The 14,929-nt window shown below is 42.0% G+C and overlaps 1 protein-coding gene across 1 annotated transcript in view; it reads left to right on the top strand.

Moving 5' to 3' along the window:
• Positions 1–7,911: 7,911 nt before the first annotated feature.
• myh10 (myosin, heavy chain 10, non-muscle) overlaps positions 7,912–14,929 on the top strand; it is a 56,702-nt gene continuing 49,684 nt past the window's right edge. Inside the window, exons 1-2 of the mRNA XM_084006049.1 lie at positions 7,912–8,039; positions 10,893–11,268. Of these exons, the coding sequence (XP_083862175.1) occupies positions 10,924–11,268 (345 nt within the window). The 5' untranslated portion in view covers positions 7,912–8,039; positions 10,893–10,923. The remainder of the gene's footprint in view (positions 8,040–10,892; positions 11,269–14,929) is intronic.

Raw genomic sequence — 14,929 nt, 5'->3', positions numbered from 1 at the left:
TAGATTTATAAAAAGTGAGGAACGTCTGATGAAAATAAAACATGTTTCCAAAGTCATTGTTAAAGAGGTAATGGTGCATCTATGTCCATCTGCCATTGGGCACTGAGCAGGTAAAGTGGGTTTAAGTGAGAGTGAACATAAACAGTGAAGTTGGGGGCCAGAAATGAAAAACGATCAACTGAAAATGGTACTCTGCTGGTTTGTCACTATCTCACACACACACAAAACCACACGCACACACACACACACACACACAAAACCACACGCACACACTCATTTGATTATGAAAATATTGATTCCACCCCCTGAGCTTTATTCGGTGGTGTTCTGCTGCCCAAGGTTGGCCAAAAATCAATGAATGCAGGTTTAATGCACTGCCCTTATTAACATTGAATTAGTACGTAATAATAAAGTGCTACTAAATCCATGCTATCCTTGGAAATATAAATTACAATAATATGCATTTCTCCATTTCTGAAAGTCACAGAATCTGAATATCTTGGCATTTGGTTTGATAAAAAAAAAATGTAGTGTGGAAAAACGTGTTGCTAAATGCCTGATTGATTGTACAGGAACAGAAGCAGCTTATGTTTATAATGTTTATAATGTATATGGTTGTCTTTGTCTTTGTACGCTTGATCTTTTATTTTCCTTCTTCTCTTTTCTTTCTTTTTTTAATTTATTATTATTATTTAGTTTTTTTCTGTCATTTTTCTGTTATTTGTAGTGAATACGAGATGATACATCTCAAGGGGTTTATCCTCAATAAACACATTTCAAACGAGCTATAAAAGTAAGACTGCCTATCTGAGGCCCGAAGATTTAATTTACCCCTCTGCCCTTGGGTTCATAACTGGTGATAATAATTCTCACTGCTTTTTATATGTTGAAGTTGGTCGCCCCCCTGTCGAGAGATGTAATAACCACAGGTACTAATACACATGGTCAGAAAATTGCCATCTTATGTGTCATCTTTGGTGCTCTGGCACTCCGTTTTTAACATGCTCCAGTGGTTTAATGTACCAGGAGCCCTGAACCAGAACTGGAGACCAGACTGCCTTTCATGCAGCGCTCTAGTGGAAAAAAATCAAAATCAAACTCCTATCTTGCTGTAACTTCAAGATCAAACTCGATCTGCCTGATTGCTTTCACTGAGCCAGCACCATCCGATTCCTGTTTCACTAATCAACTCTGTCTGTTCTATCTGAGTCTGAATTACAGAAGATACCCAAGATACATAAGAATCTTTTTTAATGATATCTTAACCGATCATTTTTCCCTCTAATGCAGTTTCATATTAGAATCCTCCTTGCATTCTTTCCCCACTGTTCCTCCCCATATGCATGGGTGGCATAAATCTATTTACATGCCAAAAAAAGGAAATTATAGCTACTCGTGCTGAAGAGGTGCAGCTGCAATGGTCAGAGGGCTCGCTCAGAAACTAAAGATCTGTGTGTGTGTGTGTGTGTGTGTGTGTGTGTGTGTGTGTGTGTGTGTGTGTGAGAGAGATGGTTCTGCTTCTCCACAAACTCTGTCTGAACATTGCAGCGGACAGCTTGCCACATAAAGAGGAAGTTGATGGTGACCTAGGAAATAGATGAGAATGTAATTTTAAATCAGAGGCTGTATCCTTTTAGAAATAATGACATCACGACTCCTATTAAACCCCCAAACAACCCATGAAACTGGTGTCACACAGCTATATGTTTACATTGTGTGGCTTTCTCGTGCTTTGTTTATTCAGGTTACTGTTCAATTATTTCTCTCCGACCTTTATCTTACATGAGACAACATTATGGTTTAAATGCTGAATCAACCCTGTCAAGAATATAAGAGTCTACAAACTGGAATCAGCCCATAAAATAACCAGTATGTGTAATGTAAACTGACTGAAAGACTGGTAGACATGACCTCAGTGGCCTCAATGCTAGCTGTGACCATGTGTGTCTAGTGAGTCCTTAAAGGTCTGAAAAAAATCTCAAAATGGGTTCAGATGGTTCCATTTGGTTCCAATAGACATTAGCTTGCTTTGAGAATGAAAAAGACTGTACGAAAAGGACTGAAATCAAGAGGAATGACACCTCAAGTGAGATGATTTGTTATGGGAGATGGGAGAAATCATTTCACCCCCACTGAAGCAAATACCAATTTTTAGGCCTAGATGATAGACAAAATGACTTATACAGAAAACTAGACGGTGCCAAAGGAGGTCAAACATTTATCTCAATCCAATCTGGCATTGTGGTATTGAAAACGCCACATTTGACATTCCTAATCTGTGCTTGCAAAAAAAAAGGAAGAGAAAAAGATGGAGATGTTTGATGAACTGCTGTCCAGACAATAGCTGAAGAGGGATGGTGGAGGACGATGCTGATGACAGGTCTATTATGCCACAGAGGCGACAGGAGAAGCCAACAATTGAGAGACGGCGCTGTCGCAGCATTTTTGCAAAATGCACCACACCAAAGGGTGTCACTCTTCGAGGCAAGATGAAATAACTCACTCAGACATCTTGCATCTGTCGCTCAAGCTATGCCAGTGCTCAGTATGTGACATAAGATTTAGAAAGAAATACATTCAGTCTACTTTTTAATGATAATTTGAGTGACCATAGAGGAAGAGGACAAATGGACAAACATCTGTGTCTTTTACAGACATTGACTGTTACATACAGTGTGTTTGTCATACAATATGTCTGAACAAGTGATTATTGTCTATGACACTTGTCCTGGAACCTCAACTGGATCTCTATCAAGCTGGAGGTCTGCAAAACTTTACCTTTACTGCCCTCTAGTGTCTGCTGTTCTACTGTTCCAATAACATGAGGTCTTTTGTTTTCAAATAATTTCATGTTATGGACATTTAAGGTTAAATGATGACTGCTTTTTCTTTTCTTTTTGTAAAGGTGCGCCATTTTCAATACATACTGTATATATTTCAATAAAAGGTGAAGGTGAATGGTTGTTTGTCTCTACATGTCAGCCCTGTGATAGACTGACGTCCTGTATGACAGCAGCCCCCAGGCCCCCCCCCCCCCCCCCCCCCCGCGACCCTAAATACAGGATAAGCGGTAGACAATGGATGGATGGATATCTCATTCAACAGACAACAGATGTACTGCAATTTACTGACTCTGAAAAAGTGGATTTAGTGTAAAGTTGTACTTTCGATTTAGGAGGGAAAATGTTATTATTGTTTTTTAAAGAAATGAACAACCTTGACATGCCCAATTTTTATATGTGCAGGTTTCAGTATTTATTGGAAACCGAGTCCATAGAGTGAAGTCCTAAAACCCAGAAATTAATCAATTTCCCTCATCTCAAAATCAATATTTTACAATATGTCTTAAGAAAAGGTGTAATATGTGTATTATTGTGGGATCATAAGGTGCAGTGAAAAATGTTTGGTGCAGATAAATCATGTGGTGTGCACCTAAATTAAAAAGTTAGGCGCACAAGTGCGATCAATGTAAGATGTCTGGAGCCCTGCACTCTATAACAAGTTGCCAGAAAATGTTTTTTTATGACCATAAAAAGATTTGTTCAACCTCACTTATGGAAAATATGTTACACAAGCAACTGCCTCGCGAAGCCAGACCAGATCTATCTCGACCAGGGTGCTGGTTAAGCGCTAAAGAAAGACATCGAACATGAGCATCCTGGAGTCTTTTTTTTCCACACATCTGCTCTCTGGAAATCAAGCTTTCCTCTCTCATGTTTTGTTTAGTTAAGTTGGACTTCTACTGATTCAACACCTTATTGCTGTTTTACAACTCTTCGTTATCTATCTATTCCACATGAATGCACTCATGATATTGTGAGAATCCAGGTGCCGTGCAAGCAGGCCAGCATTAGTAATGTCTGTCTTTATGCAACAGATGGCACTATTACAGCACCTTATATGTTTTGCCATTTAAAAGAGAAACCATTTAAAAATGTACCTGAAGTTGACTGAGCTTTTGCAGTTAAAGCCTCCAGACTTTTGAACACTCTTGCCAATATCAACATGTTTAACAATGTAGCATTTGTATAATACCTAATATGATTCCCGTGATGATTCTTTACCTTTCCATGCTGTGCAGTCTTCTCTTCTTTTAATTTCAGTTGTATCCTCCTGTGTCTGATCTCATGGTGTGTTGTTATATATAGTCCATAGTCCTATTTATTAGGGCCCGAGCGCCGACAAAGTCGGGCTGCGAAGCCCTATTGTTATTCGAATGTTTATTATTATTATTATTATTATTATTATTCTTACACATGTTCGAGCTGCGTTTTGGGGGTGTTCGCCTGAAAGGAAACGAACGCAAATTGGAGTGTGTATAGGGTCTGGCGAAAAATTTGAGAATTTGGCGTCTTCGCATTCACCCACGAAAAAGTTGCTCGCTAGCGCCACCTAGAGTGGAGAATCGCCAGCCCCGCCGCACCGTAACTCCGATTGACATGAAACTTTGCACACATGTGCAAACCACTGTCCTCTACAAAAAATCCTCTTGGAGTACCAAAGTCCGCCTACCGAAATTTTCCGCCATCTTGGATTTTATGAAAAACAGGACGTTGCGCAGTTCTCGGACACCGTTGGTCCGATTTGGACGAAATTCGGTACGCATACTCTTTAGACCTACCTATGGATATGGTATGAAAAGGTTTTGAAAATATGCATATAATCAGGAGATATCGGCCAATGAACATTAGAGGGTGTGGCTACCAAAATGAAATTAGCATAACTCTATAACCTTTGCCCCTAAAATTACGAAACTCCAAACCTATGTTGCCATCGCTTGAAAGAACATGCATGTCAAGTTTCATCTAAATCGAGTCATATTTGCCACTTCCAGAAAATCCCAATTATTGCAGTGTTTGGTTGATTTTGGCTGTTTTTGGCCATTCACAGGGGTCACACAAAATCAAAAAATCATTATACCGTTGATCTGATAGATACCAAAATTTGATATGTGGTTGGAAAGGCCTAAAGGAGAAAACGCAAGTTAAAGATGCTCCGAAAGTATTGGGGCGTGGACACGCCGACGTCATGACTGCGCTACTATTTTCATCCCTCGCCATTGGCATTAAAGCTGTTATAACTTCACCGTTTCTTCTCCGATCTGCTCCAAAATATTCATGCTTGTTAACAATCACGTCCTGAACACAACTGCACTGCAATTTTAACTGACAGGTAGAGCGCCACCTAATGGCAAAATGAAATGTGACCGATTTTATGCCCATCTTCTCAGCAACAGCCCCCCCTCTAGGTAAGGCGTACACGCATGAAATATTTTTTCCTAGATAGCCCCAGTGCAGCTGTACAAAAAAGCCTCTTGGACCCACCGCCTCAAGTCATGATAAAGTAGGTAAAAAAAATGTTTTAAGCCAAGTGTGTAAATCAGCCAGGTTTTCACTCAATCTTCACTCGGGGAGCATAGAGGGGAGAGACACAGGCGCACAGCGACCACCAGATGGAGTCAGAGATCTATCAGTGACACATGGAGATCTGTGAATCTCACATGCAGCTCAATCTGCCTCACACCAGATCAACAGCCATGCCACTTTTAATTCCTTTTTTTAAATTCCTCTCAGTACAGCCTGGGCACAAAGGGAGGAGGAGAGATGGCACACGTCTCCACATGCACCACACACAGCTGTCACTTGAACTCTGCCATAAACATAATAACTTCAGTGTTTCTTCTCTGATCTGCTCCAAACTTTGCACACTTGATTAGAGTTCCTTCCTGAACACATCTGCACTTTGATATTCACTCACAGTCAGAGCGCCACCTACTGGCCACAGGAAATGTCATTGATTTTGTGCATTTTTCCAAGTTAAAGCCACACCTGATTTTTTTTATAACTAATTCCTCTCATTTCAGCCTGAAAGGAGGAGACAGGGGGAGGAGGAGAGGTCACACTAGGTGGAGGAGGAGAGATGTCAGGAAGGCATGAACATGTGTGTGAGCTCAGTGACTGAAATGTAGTTTCACTTTGGATCACACCAGATCAACAGTCATGCCACTTTTAATTACTTTTTTAAAATTCCTCTCATTTCAGCCTGGACACAGAGAGGAGGAGAGATGACACACTTTACATGCATCTCACACTGCTGTCAGCTGAACTTCAGTGTTTCTTCTCTGATCTGCTCCAAACTTTGCACACTTGATTAGAGTTCCTTCCTGAACACATCTGCACTTTCACATTCACTCTGTCAGAGCGCCACCTACTGGTGACAGGAAATGTCATTGATTTAGTCACTTTTTCCAAGTTAAAGCCACACCTGATTTTTTTTATAACTAATTCCTCTCATTTCAGCCTGGACACAGAGAGGAGGAGAGATGCACATTTTACATGCATCTCATACAGCTGTCAGCTGAACTCTGTCATTAACATCCAAAACTATTATAACTTAAGTGTTTCTTCTCTGATCTGCTCCAAACTTTCCACACCTGATAAGAGTTCCTTCCTGAACACATCTTCACTCTGTCAGAGCGCCACCTACTGGTGACAGGAAATGTCATTGATTTAGTCACTTTTTCCAAGTTAAAGCCACACCTGATTTTTTTTATAACTAATTCCTCTCATTTCAGCTTGCAAGGAGGACACAGGGGGAGGAGGAGAGGTCACACTAGGTGGAGGAGGAGAGATGTCAGGAAGGCATGAACATGTGTGTGAGCTCTGTGACTGAAATGTAGTTTCACTTTGGATCACACCAGATCAACAGTCATGCCACTTTTAATTCCTTTTTTTAAATTCCTCTCATTTCAGCCTGGACACAGAGAGGAGGAGAGATGCACACTTTACATGCATCTCATACAGCTGTCAGCTGAACTCTGTCATTAACATCCAAATTATTATAGCTTCAGTGTTTGTTCTCTGATCTGCTCCAAACTTTGCACACTTGATTAGAGTTCCTTCCTGAACACATCTGCACTTTGATATTCACTCACAGTCAGAGCGCCACCTACTGGCCACAGGAAATGTCATTGATTTAGTCACTTTTTCCAAGTTAAAGCCACACCTGATTTTTTTTACAACTAATTCCTCTCATCTCACCTTGCAAGGAGGACACAGGGAGAGGAGGAGGAGAGGTCACACTAGGGGGAGGAGGAGAGATGTCAGGAAGGCATGAACATGTGTGTATGTGACAGACAGATGGCTTTAAATGTCAATCACTTGTGTCTAAACTCACGCCACGAGGAGGTGGCTGCTGCACAGGTAGGAGGCTGCCACGCGTGTGAATGCAGGCACTCCACGACCGCACGTGACAGACGGATGCCTTTCGGTGTCCATCGCTTGTGTCTCGACTTGCGCCAGGAGAGGCGGCCGCGCCAAGGGCAGCGTCCACGACACTGCCCTGTGACCGCAGGCACTCCACGACCGCATAAGAGCTCGGGCCCGTCACGATACTGCTCGCAGTTTTAATTTAATTTGCTCTGGCATTTATTTACATGTTCCCCTTTTCCCTGTAAACATTTTGCAACCTTGTTAGAAAAGTGCTATACAAATATTAATAATACAAAAGATACATATAAGAATATAATGTTATTTAAAATAAGAAAAAATAGATCAGATAAAAGTGACAAATATGAAATTAGCTATGATAATACGTTATTGATTCCCATGGGATAAACTGGATGTGGCTGCATGAGAAACACAAAGATACAATAAAGATGACTGTGACGATTTGAAAGTCATACAACCATGTAAATCCGCAGCAGCAGCATCCACAACACTGCAGGTGTTGATATGTTGGGCGGCAGTCGTCAACTATCAAAGTTTGAGGATGGAATTTATTTTGGGCCAATCGCGGTAAGGCATCGGGACTCTGAGAGCCAATCACATTCCAGGTTTGATTGTGGGTGTGTCCCCGGCGGTGCGGCGCAACCTCCCTAGCCGGCGAGAGTTCGGTTGAGAGGGTGCTGGATGGTGGGGGAGTACCACTGATGAGAGAGCGGGCGAACGGAGTATATTAGCACGCATTGGAGGACGATTGCATTCATCTGCTGGATACTGCGAAGCACCCGGGCAGGGTTTCCTCATCCGTTGTGTGCGGTAAGTTCAGCAGGAAAGCCGGGGCCGCTCACTGTGGTGGGGATGTAAGTGGTTAGCAGCGGTAACCGTTAACGTTAGCTAGCGGATTATTGTGCCGTGACTTTTCAATGATGGAGGACCATCAGTTTTTGCTAATGTTAGCCGGCGCCGCAGTGCAAACGTGCTGTTCGTGTGAGCCTGGTGCAACTTAAATTAACATTTGCGACGCAGGTATCAGTTTTAGTAGTGTACTATTTCGGGGCTACGCTGAAACGGTGCGGTCATTGTCCGCTTGCTTTTATCCCCACCCAGACAGACGTCTTTATGAGACACCCACACCCATGATGGGATTTTGGCTTATTCTTAAAAACTCTAATTTGCATAGAAATTAGAGTCTTTGGGATTCATGTTCGCCTCCTAATTGCTTCGAGTCGTAAAAGCGGCAGCGTGGACCTCCGGCTGTGTTTCGTCGGTCAGTCAGAGGCGCAGGCATCATTTGGAGCGGGTGGGATCTGAAGCGCAGCACGCCAACTTTGAGCTAATGCTAGCAAGCTAGCCTAGCCGATGCAGAGGTTTGGCCCACCCGGCGCATGTCAGTCCACAACCGGCTATTTTCACAGCCGAATGCAGCTTGTCGGCCCTCCTATGTTGAAATACCGTGATGCCCCGTGTATTCACATGGTGTGGGGCTGAATGGAGGATGGAAGTAGCGGTTTTCCAACTCTTGAGTGAAGGGCTGCAGTGACATGGCACTCAGCAGCCACACTGATCCCCCGTCCCTTGACCTGACCCACATTCGTGTCTAATCAGCGCCTGATTTAAGCATGGGACTTGATCGTAGGTTAAATATCTCTGAGCATTCATCAGCTGATGTTGTCTCAGATTATTAAGAAGCAGGCGGAGTGCTTTCAGTGACGGCCAACAATCAGACTCTTTCGTCTATCAGCTGTTGGGGGCATCAAGTGCCAGGTTTCACTTAGTTACTCCCTTCTGTCTGTTTTCAGCTAATTTTTTTGGAGGTGTAATTGGATCTCCTATTGGATGATAGAATAAGCATTACACCACTCACCAGTCTTGTTTCTATTACATGTAGGACTAATGTTATTTCCATTTGAGTGTTAAGACATAGACTCATTTGCTCTGTCAGAAACTGTGAAAAATGTCCTCACTGTTTCCTTAAGCCCAAGAAGATATCTTCAAATATCTTGAATAATTGTCAGAAAATCTTTTTTTTCAATACACCCATCGTATTTACAGTGCATTTTTATTGCACAACATAGTCCGGTTTTCTTTTGCAGAGGCTCAAATGATGGTGCTGCTGTACATGTGGGTTGGTTATGCACAGGGATGGAGGTGTAAAGGCTTGAGCGTACATGAGTGGGCCAGACAAGACCTTCTGGAAGAATTGCAAAGCCCTAAAGTAAAGAAAAGACAGTAAATTAATTCAACTAAAATAAAAAAACATGACAGCTGGTCCCTCTCATGCTCATGTTTATAAGAGGTGATGATTCAGAAGGCTCTTCTGTAAATGTTGAGGGAGACACATGTTTCTATGTATTTGATCCATCACATTTCTTTTCTTCACGTGAGAAACGTGGTGTTAAAAACACAGAGACAAACATAGCATTATCAATTTAAAGCCTAACTCGTTATTTGAGTTGTTTAATATACAACCCAAGTTTTCTTGGAGTCAGAATTTGGCAGCCATTAAGCTGCATCATCCTTAAAGCACTTAAACATCAGCATTAAGCTGTATTGATTGCAGCTTGGATGAACTGATGTCTTACCTGAAATGGTCAAAATATTAGTCAAGTCACTACCGTGGTATGACAGTAACAAAATAAATATCAACTGTCAGCGATTTAGCTACCTATTATACCATAATATTGTATTTGGCTATGGGGGGTGCCGGTCAGTGTGGGTAATCCCATCTGGTTATTAACAATTACTCTATAGTGTTCCAAGAAAATGTATTATATTGTGATAAGTATTGATAGTGTGATATAGAATGACATATAATTTAACTGGTATTTAATCATCAATGATTAAAATCAAAAGTGTAAAAGCCCTCTAGTCAAGTCTTATTTCGTGCCACACTATGTCAGTTGCTGCACGAGCCGCAGTGTGGTTGTTCACACCAAAAGTGCATTGCTCCGCTCTGGTCAACAAGCAATTCTGCTCCTCTGCTAATCTCTCTCTCTGTCTGCTTGTTGGATTCTCTGTTTGGATACAGATGACAAATAATGTGGAATAAGTATGTAAGGTAAACAGCACAATCAGAAACAGCATGTATTAGGGCTGTCCCTAATAGTCGACCAAATGTTAGTCGACGAGAAGAGTCTTAAGTCGACCAAGTTTTCATTGGTCGGTTAGTCTCAGAAGAAAAAAAAAAGAAAAAATTCCTCAGCGGAGGACATAGTCTCAGTGCTGAAGCCTAAGATCACTCTCACCAAGCTGCTCTTGCAGGATGTCAATGCATCTCTGTCTGTCACACTGCCGATGCTAATTAATGTGAAGAGACGCCACTTGCTGCTGATTATGATGCAGGTAGAAATACTAAAATAAATGATGGCTGAATTCCATTTAGCTGTTCCATTTTCAGGGTCCTGGTATTGTGCATGCTGGCTGACAGTCATGACTTACCACGACGCATTAATAAGGCTTTTACTAAAACGTGTGGTTTCCTCCTCTGACAAGTCAAAGTATCTACAGTGAAAAGGCCTATACAAAGAATATGTTACACAACAGTCTCAGTATTGATCTCCTCTGTGCTACATAAAGTGAACAGTGTGATGGTAGGCAGCTGCATGGATTTTAATTTGTAGCATTGTTTTGTTGGTTAGACGAACATTATACTTTCTCTCCCTCCTACAGGTGGCATAGTGTGTTCTGGTTTCCAGCAGAAATGTCACAGAGGAGTGGGCAGGAGGACCCGGAGCGCTACCTCTTCGTGGACCGCGCCGTGGTCTACAACCCGGCCTCACAGGCCGACTGGACGGCCAAGAGGCTAGTATGGATCCCATCAGAACGCAATGGCTTCGAGGCTGCCAGTATTCGCGAGGAACGTGGAGATGAGGTGGTGCTGGAGCTGGCAGAGAATGGGAAGAAGGCGGTGGTCAACAAGGACGACATCCAAAAGATGAACCCGCCAAAGTTCAGCAAAGTAGAGGACATGGCCGAGCTCACCTGCCTGAACGAAGCCTCGGTGCTTCACAACCTCAAAGACCGTTACTACTCTGGCCTCATCTATGTAAGTACTTGTCAGACACTCATAACAACTACTTGTAACAACTGGTACTCATCTTCTTCCACATTGAAGAAACTAAATTAAATTCTATAGTTTAAACACACACACACACACACACCTCCCCTCTGTGCTCCTTAATCCCCCCTCTGAGCTTGTATCATTCTCCCCTCGGAGCCTCCCACCTCCCTCTTATTTTACGAAAATAGTTCACCAAAATGTGTTTCCAAAAAACATTTTATGCGAGAAATAAGCTATGCAGTTGCTGAATCTGTGAACGGTCAGTTTAAAAGATTTTCGAGAGCTTGCAGGCGGCGGCGCCCCGTCTCTCGAAACTCGCCGCGGTGCGACGGCATTGCACGGCTTCTTACATAGACAATGAATGGGAACATTCCCCTCCGGGTAAAGGTATGAACTCAGGACGCCGTTTAGTTTCCCAGTATGTCCGGGACTTCCACAACATGTACAAAGCAGTAATAGTGTTTATTACGGCCATGAATGATGACACAGCATCGGTGTAAATGCAGCGGGTGCCGGTCGGATTTCTCTCTCACCCCGACTGCAGTACGTCCCCGATCCCAAACTGCTCAGCAATCGCTCGCCACAATCCTTCCCCCTCCTCCCCGCTGACGCTGCAGCCTCAGCAAAAATCTCACTCTGAACTCAGTTAAACACTTGAGAGCCCTGCTCCATACCTGAACTGCGGACCGCATGGCTACTATTGGATGAATTTTGGCTCAATTGACTTTCAAATCGTAGACCAGAGCTTTAATTGCAGTGATCTATGTTTTATCAGGCTTGATGTACATCTAGTAAGCCCAGTGTAACAACTTCCAAGTCAGTAGAAAGTGGGTTGTAATGTAGTCTACCTGTGTCGACCTGGCTTTATACATATCTTATCCATAGCATTTCATACCCAGAGTCTGTGGATTCAAGAGTCTAAGAAGGGCATTTTCTTCGATTCTTTCTAACGATCTAGCCATTATGTCCTACATAAGCTGCCGATTTCCCCTGTGATTATGACCCACTTAGTGACATGCATTCCTGGAATAGCCCAGGCACGGAGCTTGTGGGCCACCTGAGACCCGGGGAGGAGGCCGGGGTCTGAGAGGTTCACACTGCGAGACGGTCACAAAGACAGAAATGAGCTTGGCTAAATTTGAATATTTACTCGGGGCAGGTTGTAAAAAGGATGGTTTGTTTCCAAAACCTAGTATCTCGTCATATTGCTTGATTACTAAGTAGATCATTTGGATGGAGACAGTAGGATATCTCTGCAATCAGTAAGAGATTTACATTAGATATTATCTTGCCTTAATTACATGTACATAATTAAAAATATATATTTTTCTTTAGGTCAAGGGATTATTTCTCACATGCTCTGGTTACATTTGTTTTTAAGTTAAATTAGCTGCAAATTGAAAGTGCTTTTGTGGTTTTCTGCCCTTGGCCATTAAAATGGAGCTTTGGAAGCTTTATAGATGGAGTCACAACATTTTAAATGTTAATGAAGACACTATGTATTTTTTATGTTGATGAGGCATAATTACATCACTGTCATCGTCCAGTAGATCACCTGCCAGCATTATGGCATTATGTTCTTCAGTGGAATAACTGCAGGAAAGAATCCATTCACAGGTATTTTTAACTCTGTTGATTGATTCAAAAGGTCTGTGATATTCAGTTTATGGACATAACTAATTACACCATGAGTCTATTACAGATGGTGTCTTTTGTGAGCAATATCAGCCAAATGACGTGACAAATTATTTGTATAATGTATTTGTAGTTTCACAATGCACAAATATGATTTGAATCCTCCAACATGACAGTATCAAAACTCAAATATGATGCTCTCCTTTGCTGTTTTTAGATACTTGTTTCTGATGTTCTGCTGTATTGTAGCGAGGCCTAAATATACCATTTAACCACTATATAATTAATGTGGTGGAGGGATGGATGTAGGGACCAGGCAAGGTGCAGCAGTGTGAGCTCTGCTATGTAGTGTCTACTGATGGCTCCTTGCCAAGAGACTGCTTGGTCTGTTTGTATCTCCTGAGAGCAGATGTTGTTTGCCACCATGTTTGAAAATTCTTGTAAGGTCATAGTCAGAACAAGGTCATCATTGCTCTTAGGTTATTTAGTAACATAAATCATAGTTAATCTCCTTATGTGTTGATAATTGGTTGCAGATTCTTGTTCCTCTTCCTGAGCTGTAACAATACTCTATCTTCTTCCTACATGAGCTGCAGCAGTGTAGTCACCAAGTTTACTTTTTATATATCCAGTTGAAAACTCAGCCTTAGTATAAAGAACATCTTTGTATTTGTCAGTGTTTTCCTAGGGCTTAAAATGGAAAACAAAGTGACCCCAGCCCCATCTCTTAGCTCAGGGAGGTCTGTGCTGAGTCACACTGTACCCAAACTGCCTTGACAGAGTTCTTTGTGTTCACTGATAAGCAACAGCTGTCTGCTCAAATAACTGAATTTTCAGAAAAACTGATGCTTAATTAACAGCCAACCCAAGCCAGCTTTTCAGTGTTTTGCTGTCCTACAGGGTTACAGACACATCTTTCCTTTGATTAAGTTAACATGCTTAGTGGATTTTTGAACTGCAACATTTTTTAATTTCTCTTCAAAGCCAAAGTGTGAAGTGAATGAACACGGAGTTTTAAGAGATTTGATTCCGTCTCTGTTGGTCATTTGCTTTGGCATCCCTGACTTGTTTTCCTGTCCTGCCTTTATGGACTGTGGGCTTTTTAAATCAGGCTAGCATAGCACAGTGCTGACATAACCTCTTCGATTACTTCATTCCCCACAGCAGGCAGTGCACGTAAAGGTGATAATCTTGCTTAAAACTTCTTGATACTAGAACATAAAAGAAAAGAAAAAGAAGGACTTTATGGATACAAGAAATGGACGGCTATACAATCAAAACATGTTTCAGTGATTGAAATTTTGATATACAATGTCATGCCTGGCTTTGCTGATTAGCATGGTTGCACAAATAAATTCAACTTAAAAATATGGTTCATCCCAGTGACTCAGGAGAAGAGAGGACTGGCTTTAGTAATGATGTCACTGTGATGTATTATTGAAGGCAACTATATGCTCGTTCTTTGTTGCATTGCTGGTGCAGAGTGCACATCCTGACGAGGATGGTTGGCAGCTCCAGGCTGAGAGCTTTATGTAGATACTTTATCGGCAGGCCATTTCTCTGTTCATTAAGCCTGGAGACACTATCTTATTTCTCCTGAACGTCTTTAATTTAGGTAAATAAACAACAGGCCCATCCAAGATTTTTATTTTTTGTCCACATACTGACATGTTATGAGTCGTTATCTTCACATGGTTGCTTCTCTGGTCTCCGTCCAAGGTTCAGTTTATCGCCATTGTACGGTGAAGGGTGGAGGATGAATTGTGGAGTCTTACAGTCTGAGGAAAGAAGCTTCTCTGAAGTCTGGTGGTATGGCAGCTGATACTCCTGTATCTTTTGCCAGATACTGACGTCGGTGTGTAGCAAAAGAGGTCAGTGTGGTTGCAGTCAGTCTCCTCGAGTCTTTGAAGAGCTCTTGCCCGATTAGAACAGGCGGTTCTCATTGACACAGTCATGATCTCTTTCATGTTTAGCATTTTTGCATAAAGTGCTTGTTGGTGTAATAGTTAAA

Source organism: Eutrigla gurnardus (assembly GCF_963514095.1).
Source record: "Eutrigla gurnardus genome assembly, chromosome: 3".
NCBI lineage: Eukaryota > Metazoa > Chordata > Actinopteri > Perciformes > Triglidae > Eutrigla > Eutrigla gurnardus.
This window is presented reverse-complemented; position numbering and strand designations above follow the sequence as displayed.